Source organism: Salvia miltiorrhiza, chromosome 7 (assembly GCF_028751815.1).
Source record: "Salvia miltiorrhiza cultivar Shanhuang (shh) chromosome 7, IMPLAD_Smil_shh, whole genome shotgun sequence".
Lineage (NCBI taxonomy): Eukaryota > Viridiplantae > Streptophyta > Magnoliopsida > Lamiales > Lamiaceae > Salvia > Salvia miltiorrhiza.
This window is the reverse complement of record NC_080393.1, coordinates 8574620-8590839: the sequence shown is the minus strand read 5'-3', so window position 1 is coordinate 8590839 and position 16220 is coordinate 8574620. Positions and strand designations below refer to the sequence as shown.

At 31.1% G+C, this 16220-nt stretch overlaps 2 protein-coding genes across 2 annotated transcripts; one reads left to right on the top strand and one right to left on the bottom strand.

Moving 5' to 3' along the window:
- Positions 1-496: 496 nt before the first annotated feature.
- Positions 497-1220, bottom strand: LOC130993780 (probable transcription factor At5g28040; the record flags this gene model as incomplete). The annotated part of the gene is given in 3 exon segments (XM_057918817.1): positions 497-578; positions 611-1152; positions 1155-1220. Coding segments are annotated over 3 exon segments (690 nt in total), but the record flags the coding sequence as incomplete, so codon positions are not given.
- Positions 1221-9156: 7936 nt separating this feature from the next.
- On the top strand, positions 9157-10004 carry LOC130992317 (uncharacterized protein At1g15400-like). The gene has a single exon (XM_057916890.1). It carries the CDS (start codon positions 9361-9363, stop codon positions 9724-9726), a length of 366 nt encoding a protein of 121 aa, XP_057772873.1. The 5' UTR covers positions 9157-9360; the 3' UTR covers positions 9727-10004.
- Positions 10005-16220: the final 6216 nt, after the last annotated feature.

Sequence of the window (16220 nt, the reverse complement as noted above, 5' to 3'; positions counted from 1 at the left end):
GCTAATTATGTACTTATTAATATATGCATATATATCTTATTTTTATTTTAGAAGTATATGCATATATAATTGAGTGTGTTTGAATTAATCCATTATTCGCATACAAATTTTAGTATTAAATAAAGACAATAAAATTATTCGTCTAACCAAAAAGATATACCATTATATTTTTATGTTTTGAAATAATGTAATGCATGTTAGACTAGTAAAAATATTAATTCAACCGAATCAAAGGTCCTTTGAATAATTAAGGGTTAAGTATCAAATAAGCCCCTATCATAGTGGCCCTTTTCACGTTTAGCTCCCTATAGTCGAAGTTGGGTCAACTAAACCCCTAAAGTCCTTAATTTCGAACAATCAGGCCCTCTGCCCTAACGGCAACTTAACATCGTTAACTATTTATTTTTATTTTTTAATTTACACATTAATTTTCGCCGGAAACTCTGCCAGCCTCGCCTTGAACCCCCAATTCCCCACCCCCACCCCCACCCTTAACCTAGCTGATGGCCTCCGCCGCCGCTCCGGCACAGTTCCTCTTCCTGGAGCGCGGAGTTTTGGCGTTTTTATCAATCGACGAAATTATTGAAATTAATTTCGCCGGAGTTTTGGCGTTTTGGGGCTCTGGCAATCGACGAAATTATTGAAATTAGGGTTGTTGATGCCATCCTCGTCCTCATCGATTGGCACGGGAGGCGTGCGGTAGGCGGCGGCGCCATTGACGGCGGAGTTGCCCCAAATTTTGGAGGAGATTTCAAAGGTGGCCTGCTCGTGGGGGCTCTTGAACGTATACTCCTTCCCAGTGCCGAACTTACTGATGACGTTGCGGTACTTCTTTTTGAGGCGACGCAGCATCTCGACGAGCTGGTTCTGATAGAAATCGAGCTGGAATTTGCTCCTGATCTGGTCGTAGAAGGCGGTGGTGTCGTGGTGGTGCTGCGAGGAGTTGTGGGGGCCGCAGCGCTGGGTGGTGTAATCGAGGAACCCCTGCAGCAGCTCAATCTCGTCCTCGTCGGTCCAGAGGCGCTGGAACAGCTTCCGCGATTCATCGGGCGGCGGCGTCGGCTTCTTCGCGATCTCCGGCTGAATTTGCTGTTGGTGGTGGGGATCGGGGAGGCCAGGGACGGCGATCGTGACCTGAGCGGCGGAGACGGGCCGGAGGGAGGGGGGCGATCGACGGCGACGGGGGCGGAGGAGGCAGAATCGTTGTCGTTAACGGTGTTAAGTTGCCGTTAGGGCAGAGGGCCTGATTGTTCGAAATTAAGGACTTCAGGGGTTTAGTTGGCCCAACTTCGACTATAGGGAGCTAAACGTGAAAAGGGTCACTATGATAGGGGCTTATTTGATTCTTAACTCAATAATTAATATCCCTCCAGGGACATTCAAAGAGAATAAACTCTTTGTATCAATAAAACAATTTAGGGTAATCCTAACATTTGTCTTTCCCCATTCAAAAAGAGCCCTTTGAAAAAATGAGCTTGGACCAACTTCTTACCACTTGAACAAATTCTCCTTGCGCGTATAAGTAGCTTTTATGTATGGAAATAAAATTAATTAAAACAAGCATCATTCTAATTAATGAAGATGAGCACATTTTCAGTTTTAATAATCATTAAAATATGATTGCCCATCATAAACTTCTTAGTTTTTTAGAATCAAAACTAGAGGAGAAAACTCGAAGTTGTTCGTGGGGCTATTCACTAATTGTGCAGATGTGAGATTTCTAATTTACTTAAAATTTTCCTAAGACAGAAGAGTACCTAAAACAATAACAAAATAAGTAAAACATTTTCAACCATGTACAGTTACATAAGTATAATAATTTAAAATACTGTATTGACTATTAACATGTTTTTGTCTCGGTAATAGTTCCTGTGCCACAAAAATAGGAGTATATATCTTGGCTTGGGACAAATGAGAATGTTATTTTTGTGATAAATGAGAATAATGAATAAATTAATAAAAATTATAAATAAATTAATATAATACACAAATTATCGTATTTAATTTATATAGTGAAATTCTCGCCTCATCCAATTGTCGAAGCCGATTTAAAATCCAACTATTGCCAATTTGCCACCTCCATTAACTAAGTAGCAGTTGGACTCCACAGCCTCAGTTATTAATGTATGAAGAACCTTGCCATAATTGTTTGTTATTTAACCTGCACCATCATAACAGTCCATATATATTTAATTATTTATCACTATAAGTAGAAACATCATCCTACATAATCATGATTACATTAATTGCCTATTTAATTATTTATCACCAAGTCTAACTTCTTTTATTATACGTGTCCTGCCCAACAATATTCGTAATATAGTATTTAATTGCTTATTATAATTTGTTTTTTCATATGCAATTCTTCACTAGTGAAGAGGTACCAAAAATATTTTTTAATTAAATGGATCTTGTAATTATCACAAAAAGCAAAGACCAATAAAATTATAAATATATTTATATAATATAAAACTAGAGTCTAATATAACTACCATCTTGCTAATTCTAAGTTATAACATTACACGCGATTAAATAATATATCCCTACGACTAAAAAATTAACCCACTTGATAAGAAAAATTTTGTCAAAAAAGAAGCACCGATACGTATCTCATCACTTTTGAGGGACAAGTCACAAATGTGATAAGGTGGTGCTGTGATGATGACATTGTTGACAATATATTAAATAAATTTGGTGATTAAGTTGGAGAATATATAATTTAATAATTTACTATGATGTTCATAATCTATAGAGAGATTTGAAACAATCACCTAATTCAAAAGCTTAATAATGAATCGATCATAAAAGGCGGCAACCCAATCATTGTTGTCACAACTGTATCTCTCTCTTTCAATTTTCCTAGTCGTTTTGACGCTTTCTCAACTAGAAAAAACTAGTCGCCATTTTTGAAGAGAAAAATAATATTTTAATTTCTTTTTAGACATCGTTGTTTTCGAGGATAATTAACCACACGCCTCTGTTTATTAATTTATTTTTGGAGGTTTTTTTATTGAAAATAAAAAAGGAAATCTAGTGAACTTATAAAAAGAAAAAGGAAATATGGTAAACTTAAAAAAAATACGTTGATGATGCACATAAAAAAATTGAGATGTATAATTTCAGGATCATTTGATGCCAAAGCAATTGAATTAAGACTGTGAAAGAACAGACCTAAAGTAGATTCTCTTTATAAATTTTTATTGTTTAATTGCAGTGCTATATATGTTTTTCATTAAGAGTGCGTTCTATTTGGTTGTATATTTATCATGAGAAAATGAGGGATAATTAAAATTTTAACTTTTAAAAATGATGTGATTTCTTTTATTAAGTTGGACGCAATTTCTTTTGAGTTTTCCTTTCGCTTTTGAAACTTACTCTTTGATTTTATTGATAAGAGAATTTCAAAAAGTTATCAAACTACACAAACGGTCTTAGATGGTTGTCTAGGCTACCTATCATACGAAGATGCCTTTGACCTAAAAAATGAGCGTTAGAACGGAAAACTTTTAATCCTAAAAAAATTTAATTCAAATGACTTGAACCAAAATAGCTCGAACCCAATAGGGCTAGTCCAAAAATTGAGTGGGTTGACCCAATTAACCTAATTTTTTTTTCTTATTACTCAATTTTTAAACTTTATTTATTTACTTTTTAATTTGATAATAAGATTTTAATGATTGTGGAATGTGTTTTAATTTTTTTTTCAATATTTAATAAAAAACTTTATGGCGTAAAAATGAAAGAAAGATATCCTATATATAGTTTTCAATTTTCGTTCCACGACTCATTAGTCTTACATTTATAATTTCATGCGATTTGATTATTTTATATTACTAAACTTCGTAGAAAAAACACTCCAACTCTCTAAACATTTTTTTTAAGATAAATATATTTTCTAAATTTCTGAGGAACTAGTACTCTATCATAATAGTATATGTTCATTAGCTTGATTCCAAAAAAAAAAAAAAAACAAATTTTGTGAGTAGGGACAAAAATAATACTCCAATTAGCTTAATAATTATTTGTGCGGCTTTTCAATAGCAATTCGATCTTATTCGGGTCTTCAAGGATGACGCGGCTTTTTGACTATTTGTGAGGACACGAGCTAAGTTACATAATAATAATAATAATAATAATAATAATAATAATAATAATAATAATAATAATAATAATAATAATAATAATAATAATAATAATAATAAAAGAAAAAGGAACAAGGAAGTATCCGAGTTACTTGGTCAGACCAAATATGTAGCATGGATTTTACTCAAAAGTGGTTATTATTAGCCAAAAAATGTTAGGCAGCTTTTGTTTATCTTTTAAACTTTGTTTCTTAAGTCTTTTTTAGTTTCAAAATTTGGAATTTGATTTGCTTATCACAATTAGGGAATATAGAACATCGGACCATGAAAAAAAGTAGTGGAGAAACATACAATTAATTGTTGACATCTCACAACTACTTCTATATATACGAAATACCTTATTTATACACATAAACCTATTTAATAACTGTAATATTTCAAAAATACGCATCTGTAAAATTCAAAAACATTGATGTCTCCTGTCATCACCTACGCGTGACTACATACCAATTACATCTCAAAAACAAACAAACAAAAAAAGGAAAAGTAAAACGAAGAATAAACATCCTACCCTATTTCACACCTTATTCACGTATACATAAAATTTCGCAAAAATTCAAAAAGAACGATGTCGGTTAGATTAAATTCTACACAATCTTAAGTATTGAATAATATGTACACAAATATCACTTTAAACCTCAAACTATTTGCGCATTATTAATTATATTCCGAGCTATCGAAAATATTATTTTAAACATTGAACTATCAATTTTGTATCAATTGTATTATTCATTCATTTTTCACTCTTTAAGTTTTCAATTAGTGAGGAATATAATAACGTCGTTTTGTACAATGCAAGTTTAAAAATAATAATTCTAAATACATCGTGACATCTGGCGATCCACGTCACATTTTCGGAATACGAATGGTACAATTGATACAAAATTGATAGTTCACGATTTGACATAGCATTTTTGATAGTTAATTTCAAATTTAAAGTGATATTTATCATATATAATTATTCCTGCCACGTCATAATTAAATTATAGTAATTGCTAAATTTAGTTATTCCGCCAATTAAATTGGAATCGTTTTTTTTTTTACCTTCAACTTCGCAATAGTGAATACGCGCTCCCTCAGGAGCCGGGCCTCATCTATAAAGAAATACTGTTTCAATTGCAACTACTTTTCACCATAAAGTTTTTCAAAATCATAAAACATGCATGACAATATTACGGAAAATACGCAAGTAATCTAACTCTGATGAATAATACACAAAAGATACAATGTTCATTACATTAAACTATCATTTGCAGTCAGTGGCGGAGCCAGGATTTTTTTGGGGGGGGGGCTGAATTGTTACGGGGGTTCGGGGGCGGTAGCCCCCGGGTTTTTTTTTTTTTGAGGGCATTCAATACATTTTAGACATTTTTTACTAAAATACAAATATAATAATAATAATAACAACATTTTCATAGATAATATAGTTCAAAACATTTACTAAAATTTTTTTTGGGGGCATTCAATACATTTTACACATTTTTTTTCCTAAAATACAAATATAATAATAATAATAACAACATTTTCATAGATAATATAGTTCAAAACATTTACTAAAAATTTTTTTGGGGGCATTCAATACATTTTAGACATTTTTTACTAAAATACAAATATAATAATAATAATAATAATAATAATAATAATAATAATAATAATAATAATAATAATAATAATAATAATAATAATAACAACATTTTCATAGATAATATAGTTCAAAACATTTACTAAAAAAATTTTTGGGGGCATTCAATACATTTAGACATTTTTTACTAAAATACAAATATAATAATAATAACATTTTCATAGATAATATAGTTCAACATTTACTAAATTTTTTTTTTTTGGGGCATTCAATACATTTTTTTACTAAAATACAAATATAATAATAATAATAACAACATTTTTAGACATATTATAAAAAAAAAAAAAAAAAATTCAAAATTTGGGGGGGGGGGGCTCTAGCCCCCCTGGCTACGCCCCTGTTTGCAGTCGTGCAATGCACAAAAAATATTTTTATATTTATATAAAATTAATATTAGTAATTATCATATTTATATATAAATATGATAAAAAAATAATTTTAATTAAATACATTTGAGTTGAATATATGTATATATAGAGGAAGGCTAAAATAAGAACGCTTCTTAAAATATAAATTAGGAACCATTTTCAGCCCTTAGATCATCAAGATCTACGGTTGATTCATCACCTTGTTGGATAAATTCATGGTCCTGAGTTCGAATTCCAGAGGTAGCAAAAAATTATTTTTCGCAATTCATGCCTTTATACAGTTTATTCATGCGTGTTATACATAAAATTCATGCATTATTGCTGGTTCGTAATTCTTAAAATAAGGGTGATTCATTGAATAACCGCCCCCTATGTATATATATATATATATATAGGGGAAGGCTAAAATAAGAACGCTTCTTAAAATATAAATTAGGAACTATTTTCAGCCCTTAGATCATCAAGATCTACGGTTGATTCATCACCTTGTTGGATAAATTCATGGTCCTGAGTTCGAATCCCAAAGGTAGCAAAAAATTATTTTTCGCAATTCGTACCTTTATACAGTTTATTCATGCATGTTATGCATAAAATTCATGCATTTTTTCTGGTTCGCAATTCTTAAAATAAGAGTGGTTTATTGAATAACCGCTCCATATATATATATATATATATATATATATATATAGGGGCGCGCTCCAGTGAGACCCCCTATTTTTCGTGTAACATGAGTACAATGAATAAGACATATAATACTAATGAACAAAACGTATATATAATGAACAAGATGTATATACTGATGAAAAATAAAATTTAAAAAATTCTTAATGAATAAGACATATATACTGATGAACATGGCCGTATATACTGATAAACAATGCATTATATACTGATGAATAACAAAATTTAAAATATTCTGCTCCCTTCAGGATTCGAACCCTGCAAAAAAAAAATCACCTTCCAGATACAATATCAGCCATAGGATTGATAAAATAAACGCACCAGATCATGCCCTAGATCTCACTAAAATTAGGGGGTCTAATTGGAGCGGCCCCCTATATATATATTAGAACTAAGAACCAATTTAAGCCTTTGATCGCATCAAAATAGACGGTCAGGATGTAATCAAAATATTCTCCACGGATTAGTCACATTTGTTGTATTAATGATAGAGGGGTAAAAATGATATTTTGTAAATCCAATAACTAATACCCTCCGAAAATAATGCTTAATATGCACTATTGTATTGTTGTTGCACAATATACATTGTAGAAATTATCTGTGCAATTTCTATACATATTTGTGCAATTATATGCATTACAATATTTGTGCAATGATTCTTATTGACTGTGCAACATAATCAAGGCTCAATATCTGTGCAATGATTCTTATTCACTGTGCAACTGAAATCTACATATAATTATAATGAATGACATAACTAATTATGCAACAAAATAAAATGGTATGCAACACAAAAATTATTCATGCAACAATGATAAAATAATTATGCAACACAATAACATGTTATGCAACTTCGACACATATCTGTGCAATTTCGACACATATCTGTGCAATTATATGCATTACAATATCTGTGCAATGATTCTTACACTGTGCAACATAATCAAGGTTCAATATCTGTGCAATGATTCTTATTCACTGTGCAACCGAAATCTACATATAATTATAATGAATAGCATAATTAATTATGCAACAAAATAAAATGGTATGCAATGATATACACGAATTTCTTAAACAAAAATCTAGTAGTCAACACATAGAAATATAATTAATAAAATTAAAAAGGTAACTGTTTAGCAATATCAATAAGAAATATTGATCGGGGAACCACCCATTCCCCAAAGAAGAAACGAAAGATCAATTATAGTTTGAGGTTGTCTCCTATACACATGGGTGTACCGTACACCGGAGTTGTACCCGACCCGAATCCTGACCGAGTTGAATTATCCTGACCCATTTTTTCTTGAAATGACACTAGTATACTAACACGAAATGACACTAACACTGTTTTGTTTTACAAATGATACTATTTCAAAAATAATACTACTAACAATATTTTGTTTTACAAATGACACTATTTTGAAAATGACACTAACACTAAGTGTAAAATAACACTGACACTATATTGAAATGACATTAACACTACATGTAAATAACACTAACACTATATCGAAATGACACTAACACTTGACATTTGGGTATGATAGTCCAGTTGGGTTAGATCCGAGTCGGGTACGACCCGAGTGTACCGTACACTCGGGTGTACATGAGATTTTGTGTTGTAGTTTTGTCGCATTTACACTTTAGAGAAGTTTATCTTTTCATCCCACAGTAATTTTTTTTCGAGACGTTCGTCTCTCAATAATTATATATACATATAGGACTAGTTTGTTATGCATGATAAGTGTAGAATAGATATTTGTAACACTCTAATATATTATTTACTTTAAAATCAAAGTTGAGAGAGGTGTGACAGCGCAACATCTTTATTACTATTAAACATGATATTAATATCTAATAAATTAATAAATATATAACAATTAAAGATATCACGTCTTCATATCATGTAACAAACGAGTCCATGCACTATAGTTTATGTTGTGATAGTCGTGCCACGAAACGCTCAACTTTTCACGATTAATTTATTCCTTTCGAATAATTTGTTTTATTCAATGATCGAACGAAAAAAATTACTATTCCTATTAGAATAAAAAACTGAGAAATCAGTTTAGTTAAACAAAACTTAATATTTGAGGAAGGGGCTGTATTGAAATTTGAAATTCAGTTTTCGCGTATTTTAATTTATTCGTACGCCCTTCCTCTATTAAAAATATATGGCGGTGTGGATATCACAAATTTTATGTAATGTTAGATAAAAACATATTATAATTAAAAAAAATCTTTTTATAAGAAGTAGGGATAAAAAATAAAAAGATTGTATCTAGCAAAATAATAATATACGACCTGTCGTTGTATATGCCTACAGCCTACCGTAATATATGCACCAAAAACACATACATACAAATATATATATAGATATATAAATACATATACACATAGAAACAGATCATTTTTAACCGAAAAGCCCGTGGCCTCTAAACAAATCCCTGAAAATTCCCCGCCTCCACCCGAGATAGAGAGAGAAAGAAGTAAGGGGAAAGAGAGAGAGAGAGGCAAGGAAGTATCGATGGCAGGGTTGCAGAGATCTGCAGTATCATTCAGGAGACAAGGATCCTCGGGATTTGTATGGGACGACAAATTCCTGTCTGGCGAGCTCAACAAGCTCGCCGACCAACAAAAGGAAGACTACAAGAACAAGAAATCTCAACACCTCAAGACGGGGGATAACGCCGCCGAGAACTCGTCCGGCAGCGGCGGACTCACTATTGAGAGGAGCCGATCCAGCGGCGGGCGAGCCTACCGCACGGGGAGAGTGTCACCGGCTCTCGAGCCGCCGTCCCCTAGGGTTTCCGCCTGCGGACTCTGCGGCGCCTTCGGCAACAGCAACAAGACGCGCCGCCGGCCGCCCAAGTCTGGCAAGCGCGTGATGTGATTCCGGCGACGGGAGCCGCCGGCAAGCGTGGGTGTTCAAAAGCATCGACTCGATGAAATTGATTGACTTCGGTGAATTTTGGGACCCTAGAGGATCACGATTTCTCTTTTTTCTTATTTTTTTCCAAATGAAATTGTGTTCGTCTGTAGTTTTTTTTTTTTTTTGGTTCAGGGTTTAAGGGTATGTAAAATATGTTGTTATCTTTGGACATTTGCTCGACTTTGTTTTTGTTTTTTCACTCTCAAATTCTCAATGTACAAATAAATCAATTTTTCTTATGTTCAGGTTCTCAAAAAAAAAAAAAAATCGTATGTTCACATTTTCACGAAGTTTTTTAAAATTTAGTATTTCATTTTTTAGAACGGGTATATAGACGTTTTTTATTTTTATTTTTTTGGTAAGGGGGCTAAATAGGCGATTAATACACAATAAAATGTGATAAAATTTTGCTTTTCACGATCAGCATAATGATGAACCAACGTCAAAAAAATTGGGAATTCTATATATATAAAAAAAACACTAGTCACAAATTATTTCGTTTTTTTAAAGTTTTGTGGAGTTTGTAGAATGTTTAAGAAGATTAGTTAAGATGAATTAGTTGGGATTGTGAGAAAATATATTAAATCAATAACAAGATTCGGTTTGATTATCTTTCGGCAGAAACAGCTGGGGAAATAATATTTTTTTCTAGTTTGCTAAATTATATATGTCACATTCTAATCTTTCCTTCATCCATAAAAAATGGAGTAATCAATTTTTTTATCATTATTGAGCGCTCACAAAAATTAATCTATTTTTATTTTTAGATAATACTCACTATATGATGAACCTCTTTCTATACTTATAATATAATTAATTATTATTATTATATTACTTTTTAAGTGTGATTCTTTTTTTATTTATAAATCACTCAATTATATTTATTAAAACTTGTATGTGAGTGTGTGCGTGTGTGTTTTTTTCGTTTTTGTTATTATTATTTTTTTTTTTTGGGTGTGGAGGTGTATATATGGACTATATATTGAGATTGGTTGGATTAGCTCTGCATCATGTTGTTTATAATTTACTCTAAGAGACGGAAATTGATAACAAATAAAGAACAAAATTTTCCTTGGTATAATCATTTGTGTCCTATGTTGCTTCATTTGGCTCTTAGTGGTTATCAATGGCCGTGAACTAATATTCATATATAATTAAATAAGAGCGAGATTTATTGTGCAATTAATTTAATAAAAAATATTTTGTTTTAAGTTAATGGGATTCTCCAAAATATCTGTAGGCCAATTAAATAAGGGGTATTGGCCTATAAATACTCGAACTTTTTGCATTTTCTGGTTTTACACCTCAACTTTAAAATCAGCCTATAAATACACGAACTTTGTATTCTTTTTTACTTTGTACCCGACGAATTTTTACCCTCAAATCGTTGATGAAATGACAACCAAATTGAGAGGGAAGTTTGAAGTTCATAACGAAATAGATAAGTTTGTTGTCAATGTGGAATTTAGAGCATGTAATTGTAGATTTGGGATATCAATCCGGTTGTCATGTTAGCAACGATTTGGAGGTTAAAATTCGTTGGATGCAAAATCAGAAAGAATACAAAGTTCGGGTATTTATTGGCTGATTTTAAAGTTGGGGTGCAAAATCAGAAAATGGTAAAAGTTCGAGTATTTACATGTCAATCCCAATAAATAATTACACAACAATATTTGGGTGCATTATCTCTCTCTATATTTGGGATTCTAATCTTTCGTTATGTTCTCCCCTTTTATTAGTTTCTAATTTATTTGGAGAAACTTCTCAGAGAAAATAAAATTTCAAACGAAAATCAAAGGTCTTCGTTATGAAGTTCGGTAAATATAGGGTGTACACAAAATAAAGGAACTTTACGTTACATCCAATAATTTATTATCATTATTTCCTAAAGATAATGAATGCAATTATGCATGACGGTCTACACAATGGTGTCTGCCAAAATGGTTTATAATTTAATGGTAGTTAGGTACTCATTTATGACCTAACCTTCAATTTTCTAACCTTGCCCTAAAACAAAAACGAAAAGACAAAAAGCGAATAAAAGGGGAGAACTTGGTCAACTTTAGTGCACCTCAACTTTAACAAGAAATTTCAAAATTAATCTAAATCGTAGGACCTAAATAAATTGGGATATGTTATGCTAAATTCGTCTTTAATTATCTTTATATATAAATAAACCCCCTCTCTTTTTTTGGCTATCATATGTGTACAGTATTATGTATAATTTCTCTCATTAATGATGACCAGAACTATGATAATAATAATAATAATAATAATAATAATAATAATAATAATAATAATAATAATAATAATAATAATCTAATAACATCAACTTCGCCATACTAAATTTCTATAGTAATATTCTAATTAATGGTGGAGGTGCCATGGTAGATAGACTATTTTTGGATAATATTTATAGTTTATTAATTTTAAATCATTTAGAGTGTTAGTGCATATTTATGTGAGTGCATATATATATATATATATATATATATATATATATATATATAGGGGGCGGTTATTCAATAAATCACCCTTATTTTAAGAATTACGAACCAGCAAAAATGCATAAATTTTATGTATAACACGCATGAATAAACTGTATAAAGGCATGAATTGCAAAAAATAATTTTTTGCTACCTTTGGGATTCGAACTCAGGACCATGAATTTATCCAACAAGGTGATGAATCAACCGTAGATCTTGATGATCTAAGGGCTGAAAATGGTTCCTAATTTATATTTTAAGAAGCGTTCTTATTTTAGCCTTCCCCTATATAGATATATATAGGGTGTGGTTATAATGAGAACCACACTTATCGTGAGAACATAAGAACCATTAAAATTAATGCATCTGCTATATAAATTAATGCATTCGCTATTAAATTTAATGCATCCGAAAATAATAAAATTTTTGCTCCCTTCATGATTCGAACCCAGGATCTGCATTCATCCACCAAGATGATGCATCCACCGTAGATCTTGATGATCGAATGGCTTAAAATGGTTCTCCGTTCTAATTTTATTTAGTGGTTCTTATTTGAACCTCTCCCTATATATATATATATATATATATATATATATATGTGTGTGTGTGTGTGTGTGTGTGTGTGTATAATTTTTCAAAATTCGAACCTAAGAACTTTTGATTTCATATAATCAGAACCGATCACCTACCCACCGTGGGCAAGCATAACGTGCCCACCACTGATGTGGCAATTTTAATTAGGAAAGAGAATTAATAGATCTTACTTTAATTAAAATTATCTTACTATAATTACAATTGCCATATCATGGTAGGCACGTTATGCATGCCCACGGTGAGTAAGTGATCGTTTTTGTTCATATAATACTACATTATCATTAGGCCAACACATGTAAATAATTAGTACACGTATAGTACTTTGCGACGTTGACATAGTCAGGGGCGGATCTAGAATTTCTCAATAGGGAGGGCTGAACTAGTTGAAGGTATTGCGCGGGGGTTCGGGGGCTACCGCCCCTAAGCCAAAAATTTTGGGTAGTCCATACTGTTTATTTTTATGTTCAAGTAAAATTTTAATGGATATAGGATTAAAATTCGATCACAGATTATAATAAATAATTTAATAATATATATATATATATATATATTGAAAGCATATAAAAAATTACCTCTATATATTTTAAAAAAAATTAATCTATCTTCTACAAGAATAAATTAATTTTTATTATTATGTTGAAATTTTTTTATCTATCTCTAAAAATTGGACTGGGCTAAGAGTTGAATTATATAAATATTAGGCTAAATATATTTAATATATATAGGGCAAAATTTGGGGTTGCACTGGGCTCCAGCCCAGTGCAGCCCCTATGAAGATCCGCCCATGGACATAGTACAGAACCGATCACCTACCCACCGTGGGCAAGCATAACGTGCCCACCATGATGTGGCAATTGTAATTATAGTAAGATAATTTTAATTAGAGTAAGATTTATTAGTTATCTTTCCTAATTAAAATTGCCACATCAATGGTGGGCACGTTATGCTTGCCCACGGTGGGTAGGTGATCAGTTCTGTGACATAGTATATATACTTAAAATAAATTAAGAAGATCGTGTAGAAGTGTGTCAAAAAAGAATAAAGCAAAAATAGAAATCCAAATAATAATATTGATGAAAGTTGGACTAAGTGATGCAATAAATTAAATGAATGCAAGTAGAATTAATAAGGAGAATCGTATGGTATTTTCCAAAACAAAAGGAGAAGCGTATAGTTTGGTACATGTCGTGTCCCATCCACATTAATTAGTTGAATATTATTATGCAAAGAAGCATGCATATTTCAAGTTAGGCTTCACACATGCCATTTATATGACGCATTAACAATGAACCTCGTACTTTCGTATAAAAGTGTGTTATTTTTAGTTGATAAATTTATCATGAAAAAAATATGGCGAATGACAAAAATTTCTCCTTTTAAATATTTTTTTTCCTCCTCATTTTCTACAAAATAATATCACACTAAAAATTAAGGGATAATATTATTCTTTCTTGAAGTGAAAAAAGAGGGACGAGAAAGGATAGAATACTATTTTGTAGAAAATGAAAAAAAAAATTTATAAGGAGAAAATTTTGTCACGATAAATTTATCAACTAAATAGAACATAACCTAAAAAGTTATTGATATATTCAAGTCTGCATCAATGATATATATCCGTGGATTATATTTTATTTATTTCAGTATTTGATCAAGTTTATACTATTTTAATAATTACTAGTACTTTGCAAGAAATCACTTTACACAAAAAAATACAATTGAATACACGTAAGACCGGCATTCTTACTTTTTCAGTGATTGATATTTATGATAGGATGAGACTCGTAAATCATAAAGAAAGGCAAAGAAAAATATTTCAAAGTAGGTGGGGATGAGAGAGAGTGAGATATATAGATAGAGACAAAGTCTGTCTTAATACTTTTAATCCTGCCATAAGAAAGAGATTGAAAAAAAAAAAGAATAAATTAAAAGAAGGGATATTGGCATGCATATGTGTGAACTTTAATTTTGATATGAAAATACACACATTTTCAATTTATGATGATTTACTATGAAAAAAAATCTTCAAATTTAAATATATTCCAAAGTCAACCAAGCTAAAAAATACAGCTAATTAAATTTCATTACTTTAAAAATGTTTGAAGAAACAAGCTAAAACATTTCACAAATTTAAGTTAAAACGATGTAGAAAAAATAAAATAATTGCGTACCAGTCTTTGAAAATTTATGAAAATTTAAGGATTTTAGTTTCATAGTAAAATCATAACAAGTTGAAAATTTATATATTCTCATATTAAAATTAAAGTTCATATAAAATAATCCTTAAAAGAATATTAATGTAATCTTTTTATTCCGAATGGTTGAAAACAAAAATAGGAGTATCTGTTTTGCTATAACTTAAAAAATGAGAACGTTATTGAAACGCTCCAAAAATTGAGTCAAAGATTACAATTTGAGTCAAGCTGGTGCATCATTTAACAATTAGCTTAATATTTATATTATACTTTTTGTGAGTATTTTTAAATGTAGACTATTCTAAGTTCGATATTCATCGAGGACCTGTTACAACAACGCGTTTCCAAGTTCCAACTACCAAAAGTGTGGCCTTACATCTAAAAATGAGATTTCGATCGAGTTTAATTATATTTATATTACCTCCACTTTTAACTTAGATGCGGAAAAAGATTTTACATGAAAAAAATAATGCCAACCTAGCTAGCATTACCGACAACGATCTGTTATATATTAAAGCACTTATTAATTCAAACATAATCTGATTTAGTTCAACTTGTCCATTTCCAAAACGAAGAAAAAGACATCACACCACCAACTACTTGTGAAACAAAGATAAGATTTATATGCAGTAAACAGCATGATTCATTATTTTATGATAAAAGAGACTAAAATGGAAAAATATATATGGCATTACCCTGTTATAGTGTTTTTTTTTTACAAAAAAAAAACATTTTAAATTAATGACTAATTATATATTGACATTCGAACTTTGAACAAAACAACAGTTAAATCATAAACTTCATATTTTGGTATGTCAGAATTGATATGGCAGCGCTAAAACCCAAGTTGAATGTTTTATTCGTAATATTAACAATGATGTGGATATAATTAAAATTTATGATTTGTATTCAAAACGATGTCATTTTTAATAAAAGATACTCGGTCAAAGCGCGTTGACCTCCCCAAAGTCTCGGAAGAAGGGTGCAAATAAGTCCCTCCGTTAAACGGCGTTTAAACGCCGTTTTCTTTAATCTTTTTTTTTTTAATTTTTAATGGGTCCCACTCCTCTCTCTCTCTCTCTTCTCCACCGTCATTGTCATCTCTTACGGGATCTCCGGCGAAGATGACGCCCTGCATCTCTCACGATCCAAATAAACTTCTGCTCACTCTTCTCCAACCCTT